The 20311-nt window shown below is 35.3% G+C and overlaps 1 protein-coding gene across 1 annotated transcript in view; it reads right to left on the bottom strand.

The window, feature by feature from the left end:
• Positions 1-20311, bottom strand: part of Cul5 (cullin 5) — a 60958-nt gene that overhangs the window by 15329 nt on the left and 25318 nt on the right. The window contains exons 8-11 of the mRNA XM_010610724.2: positions 11751-11844; positions 10634-10764; positions 10135-10242; positions 7164-7228 (exon numbers count right to left, since the gene is read on the bottom strand). Coding sequence (XP_010609026.1) covers positions 7164-7228; positions 10135-10242; positions 10634-10764; positions 11751-11844 — 398 coding nt within the window. The remainder of the gene's footprint in view (positions 1-7163; positions 7229-10134; positions 10243-10633; positions 10765-11750; positions 11845-20311) is intronic.

Below are 20311 nucleotides of genomic sequence, written 5' to 3'. Positions count from 1 at the left end.
TATATATATATATATATATATTTTCTCCATAATGATGTGATGTCTATCATTAATCATTTTTAGAAACTATAAACAAATTCTCTCGAACAATGAAAAATTTGTATCTGTATTTCACTTTCCTGACAAAGTTTTCAAACCATTATGTTGTATTTTCATGTTTGAATGTCTTTTGTTTTGTTCTGTTTTGTTTGCTTTTTTCCGGTACCAGGGATTGAATTCAGGATCCTGTACTTGTGAGGCAGGTGCAGTTCCACTGAGCTAAACCGCCAGCCCTGAAAGTCTTTTATTTTTTCTTTACTTTTTAAAAATATATAAATCTAAATTTAACATTTAAAAATTTCTTGTGCACATAAAATTTAAGTGTTATTTTCCAAGTGTTGGGCTACCTAAACTATTTTAAGTACAGAAATAATCAAAACAATTATATTATGATACATATACATAAAATATATGCCTATGTCAATTTATATTGGATAAGCCAACACTTTAAATATTTTTTTTTCAGTGCTGGTGATCAACCCAGGGGCTCAACCACTGAACTATACCACGAGTCTCTGCATATATCAACTTTCTTTCTTTCTTTTTTCTTTGTTTGAGACAGAGTCTCACCATGTAGTTCAGACTGCCCTGGAACTCACTATGTAGCCCAGGTTGGTCTTGAACTCGCAGTGATCCTCCTGCCTCAGCCTCCCGAGTTCTGGGATTATAGGCATGTGCCACCACGCCTGGCTTGTATATCAACTTTCAATTAGGTTGATGAAACTGTTTTTCCTCTATTATGAATCCAATTAGGAATTAACACTGATTCTATTTCTACTTTTCATTTTTGTAAAAATGTAAGTCTCTGCCCTGAGAAATCTTACACAGGTAAGTAGATGGAACTAGAATAAGTTTTTCTTATGTTGTCATTTTTTTCTTTTTTTGGTATCAGGGATCGAACTCAGGACCTTGTGCTTGCAAGGCAGGTGGCAGCACCACTGAGCTAAATCCCAGGCCCTTTTGAGCTTCTTTTAAGGCACTTGTTGATAAAAACTAAAATTCTGGTCTAACAAAAAATTTTAACAATGCAATATTTAATAATAGCTAATATTAACCATGTTGAAAGCAAAGAACTAATAATTCATTTTATGTACATCAATACTAATATTTCAAAATATTTTTCCTTCTCAGGCAACCTCAGAGGCCTTTATAGTTGGGGACAAAAGACCACAGAATGATGAGAGGCATGTTTTTCTTTGCAATGTGGGGATAACTACTTATGAAAGAAGTGGAAAAACTTCAACGATAGTTCCACCACAGGATTCAGTTTTAGATGTCGATGTAATTGATTTCCAGAAAAGTGTCTACACTAGGAGAGGCTCTAGCTAAGTCTTTTCTATATTCCAATACAGATATGCCCCACTAACTTTATGAATATCTATCCATCTCTATTTGCAGTACCAATGCCTAGCTCAGATACGAACTCCTTTAACAGTTCAAAGAGGTCTATTTCTCTGCTTTCAATTCAATCTGCTGAGAAGAGAGCTATCAGTCTTGCTGCTGCTATGAAAGTAGTGTATCATTCCCCCCACAGCCAGCTGTTTTAAAGTTTTGTTTTTTAAGCTGTAAGCGGTTCTGCTATGATGCATGTCCAAAATGGTTTAGTTAGGATTTATCCTGCTTGGAATTCAGGGGTTCATAAGTCTATATATTAGCATTTTGCAACAATTTTGGAAATTTCTAGTCTATACTTTTTCAAATATTTATCATGCCTCTTTCCCATTTTCTATGATTCCAATTTCTTATTGTTGTAGGCATTTCTTTTTTCAGTTAACAATCTCCACCATACCATTTATCCATTTAAAGTACACAATTCCATGTTTGAAAAGTATATTGACTGAGTTGTACAATCACCACCATAATCAAATCTGAGAATCCTTTCATTACACTAAGGAGAAAGCTATACCTATCAGCCATTGAATCTTTCTTCAGCCAACCCCCACATTCTTCTCCCTACTCCTGGCAATAATTAGTCTTATTTTTTGTCCCTGTGGATTTGCCGATTCTGGTAGTTTCAATGCTGTTTTCCAATATGTAGACTTTTGTGATTCCTTTTACTTAACATATTTTCAAGATTCACCCATATCACAGCATATATTGGTAGCTTATTACCTTTTTAGATATATATCCTTTTATTGTGATAAAACCGATCAACCACTTTAGCCATGTTTAAGTGCATAATTAGTGACATTAAATATATTAACAATGTTGTACCAACATCACTACTACATCCAGAACTTTTCTATTATCTGAAACAGAAACTATCCATCCATTAAAAAGACAACTTCCCATTCTCCTTCCACCAGTCCTACGTGACTTTTATTTTACTTTTTGGCCCAGAATATCACAAACTACTAAGTGCAGTACTAAAGCATCAGTTAAATAAATTATACCACACTGACCAGGCAGAATGCCATGCTACTATGAAGAATAAGGCTATGAAAAACTCACAGCTACCATCACAATGGTCAAAGACTGAGAAAGCAGGAGTACCTTCAAAAAGGAAAAAGACAGGGATACCTGAATTCATCATTGCCACTCATCAGTTAGAAGTTTTAATAAGAGGAATTGGGCAAGAAAAAAAAAAATAAGGCATCCACGTTAGAAAGGAAGCATCTGTTTCAAACAAACATCATGATCTACACAGAAAATCTGAAAGAAACCACAAAAAAAGCTTCTAGAGCTAATAAACCAATTAGGGAAGTTGCAGGGTACAAGAGCACATAAAAATCTTTTTTCTTTTCTTATACTATGCAACAAATAATTGAAAAGGAAATTATTCAAAACAGGATATTAATAGTGTAAGTGCAGACATACAGACCAACGGAAATGAATTAAGCATACAGAAATAAACACATAAAACCATGAACAACAAATTCTTGGTAACAGGACCAAGACCATTCAATTTGTACTGGGACAATTGGGTATCCACAGGCAAATGAATGAAGATGGATTTTTCATCTCACACTACAAAGAAAAATTAACTCAATGTGAGCCAAATTAAACCTTTCCTGCTTTAGAAAAATCAAGTCAAAATGGATCGATGACTTAAGCCTAAGATCCAAACCCATACAACTCTTAGAAATACAAAGATGAATCTTCTTGTGAATTTAGAAATGCACTCTTAGGTACAAAACCAAAACACAAGTAACAAGAAAATACTAGATCTCACTGAAGTTAAAAGCTTTTGTGTAGTGGGCTGGGGATGCAGTTCAGGTATACAGCACTACACAGGGCCCTAGGTTCCATTCCATACAGTGCAAAACAAAGCTTTTGTTCAGAAAAAGCTATTATCAAGAAAGTGAAAAAAATCAAAACAAAACAAAACAAACTACAGAATGGGATAAAATATTCCCAAATCATCTATCTGATAAGGCTCTTGTACCAGAATAAAGAATTTTTACAACTCAAAAAAAAAAAAAAAAAAAACAAAAAAAAACCAAATCAAAAAAAGCATAAAAAAAAAAAAAAAAAAAAAAAAAAAACCACAACAAAGCCAATCTAAAAATAGGCAAAAAGCAAGCTGGCAATGGTGGTGTACACCTGCTACAGCAGCCCTTGGGAAGCTGAGGCAGAAGGACAAGTTCAGGACCAGTCTGAGTGTGTATGACACAGAGAGACTCAGTCTCAAAACAAAAACAAAAACAAAAAACCCCACAAAATAATATTATCAGCCTCGGCCTTTGCTCAAGATCAAGAATATCACAAATCTGCCACCTATGTATAGACTGACAAAAAAAAAATTCTTACTTAAGTTTAGATAACAGAGGATACATATGTGCAAAACTATTTAGATTACCTAGTAAAAATTAATATTGGCCTATTTGTAAACACAAATCATTTCAGAAAAAAGGAAAAAATACACAAAAGACTTGAATAAACATTTTTCTAACAAAGACACACCGACAAGCATATGAAAAGATGCTCACAATCAGAAGTTGTCAGGGAAATAAAATCAAGCCACTTTGTATTTCTAGTATGGCTATAATCAAAATAATGCAAAATAATCAAGTGCTGGCAAAAATGCAGAAAAACTGGAGCCTTTGTACAGTACATTGCTGATAGGATTATAAAACAATTTGGCCAGTACAGAAAGCTGTATGATAGTCCATCAAAAGCTTAAATACAATTCCCAAAACTCCATTATTCTACTCCTAGGTATATCTTTAACAGAAGTAAAAACAAGTACAGTAAAAAAGTGCATACATATCCATATTTACAACACTATCTATAGAAATAGAATGCAGTCAGATTGGTGGTTGAGGGTGGTGATGGGAGAAATTGCTTACTGGAACAGAACTTTAAAGTTTATTTATTTATATTTTTTGTTTTATTTTGTTTTTCTAAGATAGAGTCTCATTATGCAGTTCAAATTGGCCTTGAACTCCTCAGCAGATAAGTTGGGTCTCAAACTCACAGCAATCCTGCCTAAGCCTCTCAAGTACTAGGACAACAAACATTTGCAGAAATATTTTGGAACTAGAGTTGGTGGTTGCACAATATTATGATTGTATAAAATAACACTGAATTGTTCACTTTAAAGTTTAAAACAGTCACTTTTATGTTGTTTGAAATCAATTCAATGAATTAAAAACAACAAGGAAGAGGTTCAACTTGAGAATGAGCAGAATACCTGTGCTAAACCAATCTTTTAGAAAAAATTATAAACTCAGGAGAAAAATTTTTTTAAAGAATGAAAAACTTACAGGAAGGAGAACAGTCAGATACAGGCAAACCTTAGAAGAGGTTACACTTCAAAGAAATTAATGGTACTGGGTAAATTTCCATATGGCAGACCTTTTTTTTTGAAGGAAATTTTAAGTCAGTGCCACCTTCAGGTCAGTTAAAATTCAAACTAAAATCTGTATCTTTCTAGTTGAACAATCAGGAAAGAGTTCAGACAACAATAAAAACCATTCTCTGCAACATATTTACATATCCAGGATAAAACGTGATATCAAACATATACAGAAACGTGTAGGGCCGGGGATTTAGCTCAGTGGTTCCAGCGCCTGCTTCACAAGCACAAGGACCCGAATTTGATCCCCAGTAACCAAAAAGAAAAAAAAAAAAAATCAAAGAAACGTAAATGTTACCTACATACAAGATGAAATGAGTTCAATCCCCAGTATCACACACACACACACACACACACAAAACCCCCCACAAATTAAAAAACAAAAACCAAAAAAATCCTTTACATATAGAAGTGTATATTGGATGATTCCAGATACATAAAGTCCTAGATAGGGTAAGTAATCTTGTGTTAAAATAATTAGAATAACAGTTTCCTCTGGAAGAGATGAGAAGGCACTTTCTGGGAAGAGGAATGAGGCAACATTCTATGATGATGGAGGGCCGGGGGATTTAGCCCAGTGGTTCCACCGCCTGCCTCACAAGTGCAAGGACCCAAGTTCGATTCCGGAACAACAACAAAAGAGATGCTACTGATTTTAATAGGGGTAAAGACAACTGTACATTTAATGTAACCAGAAATTTAATTTTAACTGAAAATATAAACAGCACATTCATATATGCTAATGTGTTTAAAGAACAAAGATCACTGATGTCTGAAACTTCAGTAATTCATTTAAGTAGTCTAATGAAGTATATAGGGGATACAAATTTGATAAAGCAATTACTATCACCAAGTAGTGTTAGATTTTTCATACTTCATAATTTGTAAAAACATGCGATAATGTCCCTTCTACAATATATCAAGTGCAATACTGTATTACTCCAGTGTCTTATGTAATTGTTTGAATGCAAACAATTTACACAGGTTAAAGATGGAAATATTAAAATACAGAGAAAAAAACTCCATTTTTCTTCTCTTCCTCTTTTTTTAGGAGGTATTGGGATTGGTAAAACCAGGGCCAGCCAGGCATAATGGCATTATGTCAGTAATCCCAGCACTCAGGAGCCGGAGGCAGGAAGATCATTAGAAGTTCAAGGCCAGTATGAGCTACAAAGTGAGTTCATGGACAGCCTGAACTACACAGCAAGACTGTCTCAACAAAATAAAACAGGGCCTCTGCACTGACCTGCATGCTTAATTCTTTATTTTGAGATAGAGTCTTGATAAATTGCCCAGGCTGGGCTTGAAACTGGGGTTTTCCCACCTCAGCTTTCCCAAGTGCTGGATTTCAGGCACATGTCACCACGCCCAGGTTTCTTTTCTTTTCTTTGTTAATTCATTAAGCTTATTGGTACATTGTAGGTATACAAAATGATAACATTCACCATTGGGAATCTGTACCTTTACATGATATATCTTGGTTCTTATTTTTTTCCCCATTCTCCTTGCCCTCCCTCCAACCTCCCCTCCCTATTTACAAAGACTTCGCTTCCATTTTTTTCCTTTTTTCATAATTATTTTCCCTTCTTTCCTTTACCCCCTCTTCCCCTTTGGGCATTTTCTTCCTATTTCAAATCATCTATTATGCATTTTGATCCTTATTTATACTTTCAGTTTCTCACACCAGAGAAACTATTTGGTATTTACACGTGTGTCTTATTCATTCACTTGAGTATGGCCTCAATATGCATTCATTTAGCTATAAAAGACTCTAATTTCTCATTCTTTATGGCTGAATAGAACTTTTTCTTTTATTTTATTTTTTTGGTACCAGGGATCAAACTCAGGACTTTGTTCTTGCAAGGCAGGAGCGGTGCCACTGAGATAAATCCCTGGTCCTAGTATTCCATTTTATAAAAAATCCACATTTTCTTTATCCAGTCTCTAGCTGATGGGCAATTGGACTGTTTCCAAGTTTTAGCTATTACAAACTGTGTCACTATAAACACAGGTGCACACATATCACTGTGGTATCCCAGGTTTTTCTTTTTAAATTCTTTTTTATTATCATATAGTAAATAGAATCATTTTCTATGTTTTCATATATAATATTGTACCTTTAGTGACTAATAGGAAAAAAATAAAGTAATTAAAGCAAAATGTTTCCCTGTTTCAGAAAAAGGCAACTTTTGGGGCTATAAAAGGAGATTATACCAAAGAGTTTCAATAGTAAAGGGCAGGAAGGGTTCCTTACAGGCCCAGTAACATGTAATGCAGTCAAAAACAATTTAAATATTTTAAAAAATACGCTTTTTAAAAAGCTTACCCTTTCTGCTTCAAAGGTAATTCAAGTTTAAATATGGTAGCATCATTAACAACAGCTTTATATGCCTGCAAAAAAATAATTTGAAATGGAATGAGCATTATTCTAAATATTTAAAATGTTTAAATTATTATACTTTCAAAAGTGTGTAAAAAAATATACAATGAGTTATTTTGTTCTGCAAAGCTGAAGATCATAGCCATGGCCTTGCACATGCTAAGCATGTATTCCTACCCCTGAACAATACCCTTAGCTCAGACAATTTTTAATGATATATGTCATGATAGAATATATTTTCAGCTGGGCATGGTGGTGCATGCCTGTAATCCCAGCACTCGGGAGGCTGAGGGAGGTGGATCACTGTGAGTTCGAGACCAGCCTGGGCTACTGTGAGTTCCAGGTCAGTCTCAGCTACATAGTGAGATCCTGTCTCAAAAAAAAAAAAAAGGATATATTTTCAGAGACTTTAGCATGCTCTTTGTCATGTTATAACTATCAATATTATCCTGTGGGTCTTACTGTTGTCTGACAACCACAACATTGCAATCCCTGCCTACATCCCAATGGCATTTTTTTTTTTACTGGGGATCAAACTTGAGACCTTGGGCTTATGAAATAGGCAGCAGAACCACTGCGCTAAATAATCCCTGGCCCCCAGTGATATTCTTCACATTCAATGTCTTATTCTCCTAGACAGTTTTTTTGATTTTTTAAAAAGCTCTCACTATGTAGTTCAGGCTACCCTTGAACTCACTATGTAGCCCAGGCTAGCAGCAAACCCGCAGCAATCCTCCTGTATCTTTGTACCATCTCCTTTCTCCTCAAACTTCTAACGCTTTCTTCCTGTGTATACTCTCAACAAACCATGTACATCTTCCTATTTCACTGAGAAAATGGATGTAATCAGAATTCCTTCTTGTCATTTCTACCTTGATTTTCCACCTCTATCATGTCTGTATCCTCAGCATAAGAGGCATAGTTATTTTTTTACATTTTAAAACTTGTCTCTGTCTACCTTTAGTTAATAAATAGCCCATTTCTTTCCATTCCTTAAACTCCTACAGAATTATCTAATTCACCATCTCCAATTTCTCTCCCACATCTTTTCATTATTTTTCTTGTTCAATTTTTTTTGTTGGTGTTGTTTTAAGATAAGGTCTCATTATGTAGTCCAAGCTGGCTTTGAACTCACTATGTAGCCCAGGTTGGCCTTGAGTTCGCAGTGCTCCTCCTGCCTGAGCCTCCTGAGTGCTGGGATTACAGGCATGTACTATCAAACCTGGTTCAATTTTTTTTTTTTTAAATTAGTAGCACTTCTAGCTAAGCTTTCAAATGACTAGTCCACTCAACTATTCATTTAAAAGTTATAACTTCCATGTTGGTGAATATAATGGTTAACTCTCATTTCATTCAACTAATCAGAAGGGCTTTAAAACCGTTTCTTTTTAAACTTGTTTTCTAGCACACTATACTCTCCTAGTCATTAGTCATTCTCTCTTCCCCTAGAGATGGCTCCTCACTTTTCTAACAACTTAATATCGGAATTCCAGGTCATTCCTTGGATCTCTTCTCTTTCCAAATAAGTTATTTCTTCAATGACTGTAGGCAGTGTCAGGGCTCTAAAAAGCATTTATATGCAGAAGCTGCCAAATACAGTATATTTTTCCAGCTTTCTTACTGGCCTTAAACTGCAGACTCAACATTTCCACATGAATGTTTAACACATTTACTTTAATGTTAACTTGTTCAAAACTGAGTTTCTAATGTCCCTGCAAACATCTCCTCAAAACTTGTTTCAACCACAGACTTACCCACCATGATACACATAACCTTCCATATGGTCAGAACTGCTAAGTGTCATCCCTGAATGATCTCTATCATATTCTACATGATTCATTAGCAAATCCAGTACAGTCTACTGTCATAATAAAATCAAAATCCCTAGCCATCCCTCTTTCTGGGCATATATTCAAAGGAAACTAAATCACTACCTTGTAAAGATACTTGATCTCCCATATTCTCTGCAGCCCTGTTCATAATAGTCAAGAGATGAAAACAACCAATCTAAGCGTCTACTGACAAATGAATAGAAAACTGCTGCAAATATGCAATGGAATATTACTTGGCCCTAAAAAGGACACCTCATTATTTGCAACAACATCAATCAATGAATCTGGAGGACATTATGCTAAGTCCTCATTATGGCTTATGTCTAAATGTCTCCCCAAAGCCTCAAGTGGTCATAGGTGAGGCTTTTTCAGAGGTCCCTGGATGCAGAATGTGTGACGCTGGCAGTGACTCATGGTACAATGTTAGGCTCAAGGGCATTAGGATTAAGGTGTGAGTGCTACCTGCCCTAAGTAGTCTGGATAAGATAAAAGAGGCAGAAAGATATTGGTAAGGTCCCTTGTTGCACTGCTACCTTTCTGCATGCCATTATCACTCTGCCTTAGAGTGAGCTGATCATGCACTGAAACCTCTACAAACTGTGAGCTAAATGAACCTTTCCTCCCTTAATTGGGTGTTGGGTATTTTGTTTTAGCAGCGAGAAAAGGAATTAAGTCCTCTTAAAGGAACCCTAATGATAGGACTTAAGATGGCAGAATTAAATTCGGTTTAGGATGAAATGTGAAGGGAGGCCAGGTGACAAGGAAGTTCCAGGGAAAAGTATAGTGGGAGCTGGATCTTAAAGAATAAATAGGAACCCAATAATCAGTAATATTAAAAACAAAAGAATATTCTTGGGAAAAAATGAAGAGAATAACTTTCTAGCTAAATTCTAGTTCACAGAGATAAGCAATGCTTAAAAATACATATGCCAAACCAAATATAATAAATACAGCTGTTGTTCACTAAAGTAAAATTAGAGTTCCTTGGTTTTTAGTTTGCAATCTCATAGCATAATGATGCAAACTGCTTAAAGTACATTATAAAAGTAACATTTGTAAAAACAAAATGTTAATACATAAGATACCTTATCTCGTGCAGTAAGAAATCGTGGATCATCCTGAAAAGCTTCTTTGACGAGTTTACTAAATCTATTAAATAATGTAAGTAACTGTTCAACATATTTCTCAGAGTCCTGGAAACAAAATGTTTTACATTTAATTAAGTTTTTAAAAGGAAAATGACAGAAAAATATAACTTTAATAAAAACTATAGCTTTAAAATTGGGGAATTTTTTCTTAAAAGTAAAATTAAAAGGTGTTCTATATAATTTTTTTGCCATTTCAATCTCTAACCTTGCATTTAAAAAAAAATTGATACAAGCCAGGCGTGGTGGCGTACACCTGTAATCCCAGCACTCGGGAGGTTGAGTGAGGAGGATTGCTGTGAGTTTGAGACCAACCTGGGCTACATAGTGAGTTCCAGTTCAGTCTCAATTACAAGTGAGACCCTGCCTCAAAAAACCAAAAACAACAACAACAACAAAAAATTGATACACATCTATCTTACTGTTGAAGGTGACTCACAGTGGTAATAGTTTCAGCAGCTGCTACCATGTCTGCCAGGCCAGCACTTATGATATGTTCCTCCAAATCTTTCAGCATTGGCTCTATCCCATTAGGAACTTTGTCCATCAATGAAAACATTAAATGTAACTCTGAGAAAACAGGACACACTCATGCAATTGTCAATTAGAATGAATTTCCTTTCTTATTTATATCATGAACCAACTATGGAGAAATATTTATGTTAACAGTATGCTGTCAGTACAATCAGTTTAAAAGTTATTATAGTAAGGCTTCCTGATCTTCTAAGTTTGACAAAAATTACTTTTGAAAAAAATACCTAATTAAAAGTGATCACAAACTGTAAAACCCAACTCCACTGGATCTCCAGTGAGATGAAATATTACTTATTCTGAAAAGTAAAACCCAGTTCCAGATGGTGTATAACCATAGTCCCAGCTACTCATACTCAGATGGCTGATGTAATATTACTTAAGGTCAGGAGTTCAACACTAGCCTGGGGAATATAGCAAGACCCCATCTCAAAAATGAATGAATGAAACTGTACTAGATATAATATAAATCTGTATTTAAAGAATTTTCAGCCAGGCATAGTGACACATGCATGTAATCCCAGACCTTTTGGGGGGTGCTGAGGCAGGATTTTCAGTTTGAGCCCAGCTTGGGCAACTAACAACTTGGAGCAACCTCATTTCAATCTAAAAAATAAAAAAGGGCTGGGGATTAGCTCAATGTGAAGGCCCTGGGTTCAATCCTAGTTAAAAAAAAAAAAAAAAAAATCCTTGTGTAAGGTGTCCAACATAGGTCAGACATAACTCTATTTCAATTAGTACATAAAATTCAAATAGTTTGCCTAAAATTCCAGCATTCAGTAGACTGAGGAGAATTATGAATTTGAGGCCAGCCTACAGTACACAGCAAGATTCTATCTAAAATAAATAAAAAAATAAAATAGAATTTCAAATATTTTCTTATACCAACAAGCAGCTTGCTTTTCACAACAGACTTACTCTAAAGAATATATGTATGTAAAAGAGGATGATGTAACAGCAACTGATTTGCTTCAAAGGTACTCTCTTCAAAGAAATTTACTGTTTTTATGTGATGTTTTACCTACTTTCAGTTTCATTTCGCTTGATCATGCCTTGGCACTCCGCTAAGATAGTCTCTTTAAATGATGTCACCAAGGCATTCACACAGCATTCCATGAGCTGAAATATATAAAAAATTAGTCAAGGCTACTTTGAGCTTTATACCACAAATTTATTCAAACTCACAGAATAAAACTAATATTTTCTGCAGACAAAATTAAGTGTACTGAAAGTAGATTTTACTTACCTTGACTACAGGACAATTGAAGATGGATACTTTATACTAGTATACCAAAGAATATTTCACTCTAAAGAAAAAGCTACAGTTAGGTTCTCTTTAGAGATTTTAAGTCTCCCAGGGAGAAAACAAAAACAATAAAACCAAATGAAAACAATCATCTTTTTGTCTGTTTGTTACCAGGGGTTGAATTAGGTCCTTGTACTTGGCAAGACAGAACCACTGAGCTAAATCCCTGGCCCCAAATGAAAACAATCAAAACTGATAAATTCTTCTTATCTGGAGAGAGCCTATATTGGTATTAAACTCTAAAATTCTAAAAGTATGAGTACATCCATTCAACAAACCATTACTGGATGCCCACTATGAGGGGGTACCAAGAATAAGATATAAGCTCTGTTCTGAAAGAGATCACTGTATAATTGAGGGTAAACAGGAGGAGAAGTCCAAATTGTTGATCTACAAGATGGTATCTTTTTTTGTTTTGATACCAGGGATCAAACTCAGGACCTTATGCTTGCAAGGCAGGTGCTGGAACCACTGCGCTACATTCCCGGCCCAAGACGGTATCTAATTAAATTGTGAAAAATAAACACAAGTCCTAAAACAGTGTTTTAGGAACAATAAGAAGGGACAGATAACAAGAAAAAGACAAGCAGTGGAAGAGAAGGCAAGGAAGAAGGCTGGAATCATTATGAAAATGTCCTAAAACAGTGTTTTAGGAACAATAAGAAGGGACAGATAACAAGAAAAAGACAAGCAGTGGAAGAGAAGGCAAGGAAGAAGGCTGGAATCTGATTATGAAAAAAAAAAATCAACGTTTTGGATTTTATTTTATAAAGCAAAGGAAGAACCAAGGAAGTTTTAAACAGGATAAAAGTAATGAGATTCACTTCTTCTTAAAGTATTGTTAAAAATCAGTGTAATGGCAGCAAGGCAAATGGTATAGAGTGCATGGAAACTGGTAAAACAGGCTGTTGAAATAATTCAAGCAAGCTGGCAAGGGTCTAGCATCCTAGGAGGCCATCCTGAAATCTAAATGAGGCAGAAGATTTCTACATCATCCTTGATCTTAATGTTAGGCAATTATTTTCTCCTGCAAGGACCAAGTAAAATAGGTTGTGAGTACCGAGACAAGGTATACTAAAACTGATTTTGTTTAATTTTCACTCTTGTGAAAAACATCATCTTCATTATGGAAAACAATTGTTTTAAAAATTCTTTGTTAAATATTCCCCTTGATAGATGCTGATAATTGCTGAATTTAAATTTAATTAATAGGGATTCATTATAGTTTTTCTACTTTTTAAAATATTTTAACATTTCCTGAATAAGTTTTTTTCCAAGTCCCTATTGAAGAATTACACTAATGACTTTTTAATCCATGTATCTACTTCATTTTTGTCTTATGAAAATAACAGATTCACAAAGTAGTGAGAAATTCTTGCCTTACAAGGTGGGAAGTTCTGCCCCGACTGTTAAATAATCTCACTTTGTGCTAACTATGGAGTACGCACAACTGGCCTCTCCTACCTTCAGCATTGAAACCAGACTGAGAACAGGAAAATCTAACTACATACGACCAATGGAGAACAAAGTGAAAGTGCAGTCTACATTAGCTATCTAATTATGGTAAATGCTATACATATAAAATCTCAATCGGCATGACAACCTCATATATGAAATAGCTATTTAATTTGTCAAGACACAGGCTGAGAGTGGCTAAATAACCTACAAATATCTCATAATTAGTTCCTAAGAACCTGAGCTCTACTTAAGGCCATATATGCAACTCTACGACCTCCAACATTCCTTACTACATCAATACAGCATGTGTGTACTTAGCAATTACTACATTCTCGACTGAATTCAGTGTTTTATGGAACACATAAATATAAATATGGTTCATACTCTATATAATTCTGGGAAAATGTAATTATATGCCTAAAAAAGTGCTTCATCTGTACAGAGGTATACAAAAAAAAAGAGATTCAATTCACTAATAAGCAAAGAAATAGAAATCTACCATTACCACACTAAAACTTATGCTCTTTCATAGCTACATTATTATGACCTCAGCAATATTTGGTGCTTCATAAATAACACAACAAAGTAGTCTATAATTTCTTACTAGATCTAGTTTGAAAACAATAGGTAGTGTGAGGTTTCAAGCAAGGGGAAACTGATGAATGCTAAAGAATCTAGGCTACTTTATTAGAAGTGTGGTTATAAAGATACTTGTGAGAATTTGGATAGGTGCAAGAAAAATTATTACTATCATGAATCAAAGAAAAAAAATGAATATAGGGCCAGGTGTGGTAGTGTGTGCCTGTAATCCCAGCACTTGGGGGCTGAGGCAGGACGATCACTACATGTTTCAGTCTAGCCTGACCTAGCTAGAACTTATTTAAAAAATGCGCATACACACACACACACACACACACACACACACACACATTTATATATTCTTCATTGGAGTCAAACGCCTCTTGCTTAGCCAGGCGTAGTGGTGCACACCTGCATGTAATGCCAGGACTTGGTTGAAGCAGGAGTATCATTGTGAGTTCAAGGCTAGCCTGGGCTACATAGTAATTTCAAGGCCAGTCTCAACTACATAGTGAGACTTTATCTAAAAAAACAAACAAACAAACAAACAAAAAAAACCCAAAAAGCCTCTTATTGGGGAGTATTGCGTTAGAAAAATAGATTAGGAATAAATTCTTAAGGGTCTTAAAAATCAGGAATATGAAATAATGGTACTTTTGGTCTCTCTCTTTCTGTACTGGGGATCATACCTAGGGATTCATGCATACCAGACAACTACTATATCACTGAGCCACTGTAACAAGTTCTCTGTTAAATTGCCCAGGCTGGCTTTGAACTGGTGATCCTCCTGCCTCAGCCTCCCAAATAGCTGGGATTAACAGACACAAACCATCATATCCAGGTGATACTATTTTTTTAAGTTAGGGAATATTAATTATACAGAATAATGGGTTTCGTATAGGCATACAATGTACTCTTGGCTTTTAAAGAAGTATGCAATTAAAATGTTTATGCAAAATTAGCCTAAATGCAATATAAATACAAATGGTCAATAAGAATATATACATCCTCATTAATAATGTTTAAATGCTTTTAAATTTAAAATTTTAAAATTAATTAATTCTATGATACTGGAGATTGAACCAGGGCCTCCACACTGAGTTGAGCTGATCCCCAGTCCTCTTTTTTTCTAAAACAGGATCTGGCTAAATTCCTAAATTGCCCAGGATAGGCTAGGCTGGAATCTGCAATCCTCCTCTTTTACTCCAGAATATTAGGATTACAGGGCTGCATCACCAAGCCTGGCTCAATAATAATTTTTAAATGCACATAAAATCTTTGATACTGAGACATCATAAAAAATGACTGACAAAAATCTAGATTAGCAGAGATATAAATAAATAGGTACAGTGTTACTGGGAATAAGAATTACAACATTTCTGGAAGTTTTGGTATTGCAATCTCATTTCCATAAGATTCCATTCCAAGAAAATGAAGAACATGAGTAAAGATTGGGTCAGGGATCTAGCTCAGTGGCACCACGTCTGCCTCACAAGCACAAGGTCCTGAGTTTGATCTCCAGTACAAAAAAAATGATGTATGCATAAGGATGTTAAAAAGAAACAGGCATATAAAGATGCCCTAAGGAGCAATACTTCTAAAAAATACTAAGAACAATGCAAATGGCCACTTGAAAACTAGTTAGAGCTGGATGTGGTGGTACACGCCTATAAACACAGCACTCAGGAAGCTAAGGCAGGAGGACTGCCACAAGTTCAAGGTCAAGCTGGATTATACAGTGAGTTCAAGGCTAGTTTAACTACATAGTAAGAAAACAAACAAAAAAGACTAGATATATATATAGTCTATATGTGTTATAAAACTGTGTGGAGTATAAGTGTGAAATGTCATAAATTTCTTTAAAAATGCACAGGAAGGGAAGATGGGAAACAAGGAAGGGGGGGAAAAAAAAAAGAAAAGAAAAGAGAAAAAGAATGGACCAAACCAGTATGACAAAATGACAATAACCATTGAATATGAAGGCTTGGTATGGTAAGTGAGATTCACTATATTATTCTCTCTACTGTGTAATCACTGAAAATGGTTCACAATAAAGCTTTAAAAAGTAAGGATAATTATGGTGTAAATTCCTATATAGTGAAAAAACCTTCTGAAAAGAATTTCATGTAGGCAAAAAGAAAAAAGGGAGACTGCTAGATAACGCTCTCTCTTTATCAAATGACTCTCGTCCAAATAATAGGATCAGTTCCTTGAGGATACACTCCTTTTATTTCATCCCCATCATTTACCAAAATACTACATGCATAGTTGATCCTAAATATATACTTGTTATTGAAAAACACATCTTGAATGGAAGGGATAGTGATAAACCATCTCTCTCACCTTGTATTCCCTTTCTGTCTCCTTTTGCTAGCTTCCGTGAAGAAAAAAACTTTTTGCCATATGCCATCAACTCCTGTATTTGTTTGCCTGAGATGAGCACAACTTCTAAATCCATAGCAATCTCTCCCCAGAGGTCTGCAAGGTGAAATACTTTATCATTGTGCTTGATGTTTTACTCTCTGCTATAGCAAGACTATATACTCATCAAAAATAAGGCCTGCCATAAAACATAGCAGGCATTTAATAGTACTTGTTGAATAAATGAATTCCCAGGTCTGCGCATATGAAGGATGAGATTGTGTGATAAAATATTCTTTTAATAGTATTCAATTTGCACAATTAATTTTACTTCACTGAAATATAGTAAAAAGTAACAAGAAAAGTTCTGATGATCATTAGTTTGACAAGTGTGTTCAAGTAACAATGTGCTTTGCCTCAGCTATATAACTGAGCTAAAAATTGCCTTAGGCTTCTCTATTTTAAGAATCTACAATCATTAGGCCCTTAATCACACAAAGATATCTGTAATATATTCAATAATTAATTTAGTTTTTGTGTGGCAGACTATTCACAAAATTAATTTTTCGTGGCCTCTCTAGTTTGGTTAAGATTTATTTTCTACTACTATAATAGGTGGCACTTGCTTAATTTCTAATACATTTATACAGAGCAATGAAATCTGACTTTTATTAACTTTTTTGGATACTACCTTTATTATACCAAAATACTAAAGGTTAATACATACTGTAATTACATATTTATACACTGTGACCTAGTTGCTTATTCAGTTTTTAAAGTCAGTTTTGCATAGACCTTAAAATGGTTTCTAGGCTTAGGACTGGTAAACAATTTTCTCCAAATCAAAGCCTTAACAGTAAAAGCCAATACACTAGGCATGTGTTAAAATATTTAATATATATTTCATTTAATTCTGAAAACACAAATGGAATATAAAATATTCCATTTTACAGTTACAGAAACAGGAATAAACAAGTTGAGTGACTTGCCAAGGTGAAACAGTTGTAAAATAACAACAGTGGAACTCAATCTTCCGTCAGATTCCAACACATGTGCTCCTAACCTCTACATTACAGTGCTTCCATATCAGTGCCCTGGTCATTCTGAAGATACAAAGACTTGTATTACCGTCACTTTTTCATTGCACCACTGCATAAACAACCCACATTATTCTAGTGTTACCCTAAAGATGAGGTACCAAGTCCACCCTATTCCAACTAGCCTAAGGTCTGGTGCTCTGGAGTATAATGAATAGTAACTGAATTGCCTTAAGAAATGTGCCAGGGATTTAGCTCAGTGGTTCCAGCACCTGCCTTGAAAGCACAAGGACCCAAGTTCAATTCCCGGTACCAAAAAAAATAAAAAAACAAAAAAAACAAGATATGTAGGATTAATACCCACTGACAAAAGTTCAAAATAATCTGGTTTTCTTTTCTTTTTTTTTAGCAGTTATGTCACTTTTTGCTGTCAATATGCCTGTTTAGCAGCATAGCTCTTGTTTTATTAATATACAGCTGTTCATTTGCTACAGAGTAATCCTGTGATAGTCAAGCTTATCAAAATTGTACATAAAATAGAACGAGTAGAGACCAAGGGGCTCTTAATTACAAGTGTAACAGTAGAGATTCCAGACTTCCAATATAATATTTAGCTGCTCAGAACTCTTAGACTGACTTACTTTCTTGATTCTCCACTGAATTAGAAATAAAATCACTAAGAGGATTTTTCTCTGGGTAAGACAAGTACTGCTATATGCCACTGGCACTCAAGCTTAAAAATGTGCTGAGACATCCTTGAACACATCATTTGATCTGTGTTTGGGCACAAGAGACAAACTAGACCAATTAAGAGCTAGACTAATTAAAGTCAGCAGAGGGAGGGAGGTAGGACTGTAGCTCAGTGATAGAAAACTTACCTATGGAAATAAGGGAATAGAAAAAATATGAGAAAATGAAAATATGCGAACAAAGTTTTTGTAAATAGGGAAGGGAGGAGGGGTTAAAGGGAGGGCAGGGGTAAGGGGAAAAATTAAAACCAAGACCTGTCATGTAAAGGTACAAGATTCCAATGATGAATGTAATGTACTACATACCTAAAATGTACCAATAACCTCAATGAGAAAAAAATTAAAAAAAGAAATCTAGGCTCTAAAAAAAAAAAAAAAAAAACAAAGAAAGAAAGAAAGAAAGAAAGAAAGAAAGAAAGAAAGAAAGAAAGAAAGAAAGAAAGAAAATAAACCAGTCAGAGAGGACTTTTATGGTTTCTCAGGTCACAAAATGGAAGGATGGGATGGCAGCTTTCATGGTTCCAGTTTCAATAAAAAGCCTATCAACTGTACAAGATAATGAAACAGACTAACAGAAAAAGATTTACTAGAAAGAAAGTCACAGCACAGTTCAAAGTTTCTGAATCCAGATTTCATTCCTTCTCGTCTAACCTCAGCCATATACACCTTTTTTGTTTGAATTAAATTTCTGTCATTTGCAACTAAATGTTATTTATATACATGCATGTACTCTAGATATGATCAAACTCTGTCTCTTCATTATAAACTCCACAGTGTCAAAGATCATCCTTAGGAATTAAGAGTCTAGAATTAGACTTAATTGAACCATAGTATTAGCTGTAGATGCAGGACAAACTCCCGTACATTTCCCAATTTAAATTTTCTTGGTTATAAAATAACAATAGCACTTACAAACCAGATGGACCTCCAAAACATATCCTAAATCCATCCACCTATATATACACCTCCACAGTCATCAACACCTTCCACCTGGCTCATCAGTCTATAATTTAAATACATTGCTGCGCAGAATTTGCAATACATGAAAATCAGATCCCTTCCCTGAACAGCTCATTGCTCCTGCTTTCCTCTTTATCCTTTAAAAAATTTTTTTATTATTTGGAGGGATAGTTTTCAGGCAGGATCTCTCTATGAAGTTTAGGTTGACCTTGAACTCATTATATATCCCAGGATGGCCTTGAATTCACAGTGATCCTCCTGCCTCAGCCTCCCCAGTGTTGAGATTATAGGTGTGTGCCACTACCCAGCTTCCTTTCTCTCTTTCCTTGTACCTTTCTCTCCATATCTTGTACCTCTCTCCTCCCATCTCCAGGGCTCTAGCCACACTACCTACCACTACCTACCTTTCTCCAGTCCTAAAGCCTTTATGCTCGTTATGTTTTCTCTCTGCCTGGAATGCTTTTGACCAGATCTTGCCTCAGATCTTTAGAAGGCTACTTTGCATGAGTCAGGACTTAGCTCCAACATCACTTCCTCAGAGACATTTTCTGACCACCCTCCCTAATGTAAAAGCAGCAGGAGGAGCATCACCATCTAATCATTCCTGATAGCATTTCTTGATAAAGAATCACTTTTCAGGCCAGGTGCAATGGTGCACACTTATAATCCTATCCACTGGAGAGATGGAAGCAAGAGGATCACAAATTCAAGGCCAGCCTGAGCAACTTAGTAAGACCCTGTCTCAAAATAAAAATTTTTAGAGGGCTGGAGATGTAGCTTGGTGGTAGAGTGCTTGCCTAGCGCAAGGCCTTGACTTCAACTCCCTCTATAAGAAAAGAGGGACAGATGTAGGAGTAAAAAAGGAAAGAAATGAATCAGTTTTCACTTATCTGTTTTCTTGCCCTTATGTGTCTACTCCATTAGAAGGTCAACTGTATAAGAGTAAAGACACTGTTTTCTATAACTCCCCCTTGGGCACTGTGCCAATAGGGACTAAATACGCATTTACTGAGTGACTGGGTACTCAATAAATATAGGTCAAAGGAGTTAATGAAAAAGTGGGGGTCAATGAATGTTAAGTGTTAAACTATTACATAAGGAAGAATTGGAAGGCCAGGGATTTAGCAGGGGGTCTA

This window comes from Fukomys damarensis, unplaced genomic scaffold (assembly GCF_012274545.1).
Source record: "Fukomys damarensis isolate Sample0158 unplaced genomic scaffold, DMR_v1.0_HiC HiC_scaffold_16, whole genome shotgun sequence".
Taxonomy (NCBI): Eukaryota; Metazoa; Chordata; class Mammalia; order Rodentia; family Bathyergidae; genus Fukomys; species Fukomys damarensis.
The sequence above is the reverse complement of the archived record's forward strand: the minus strand, read 5'-3'. Positions and strand labels throughout refer to the sequence as shown.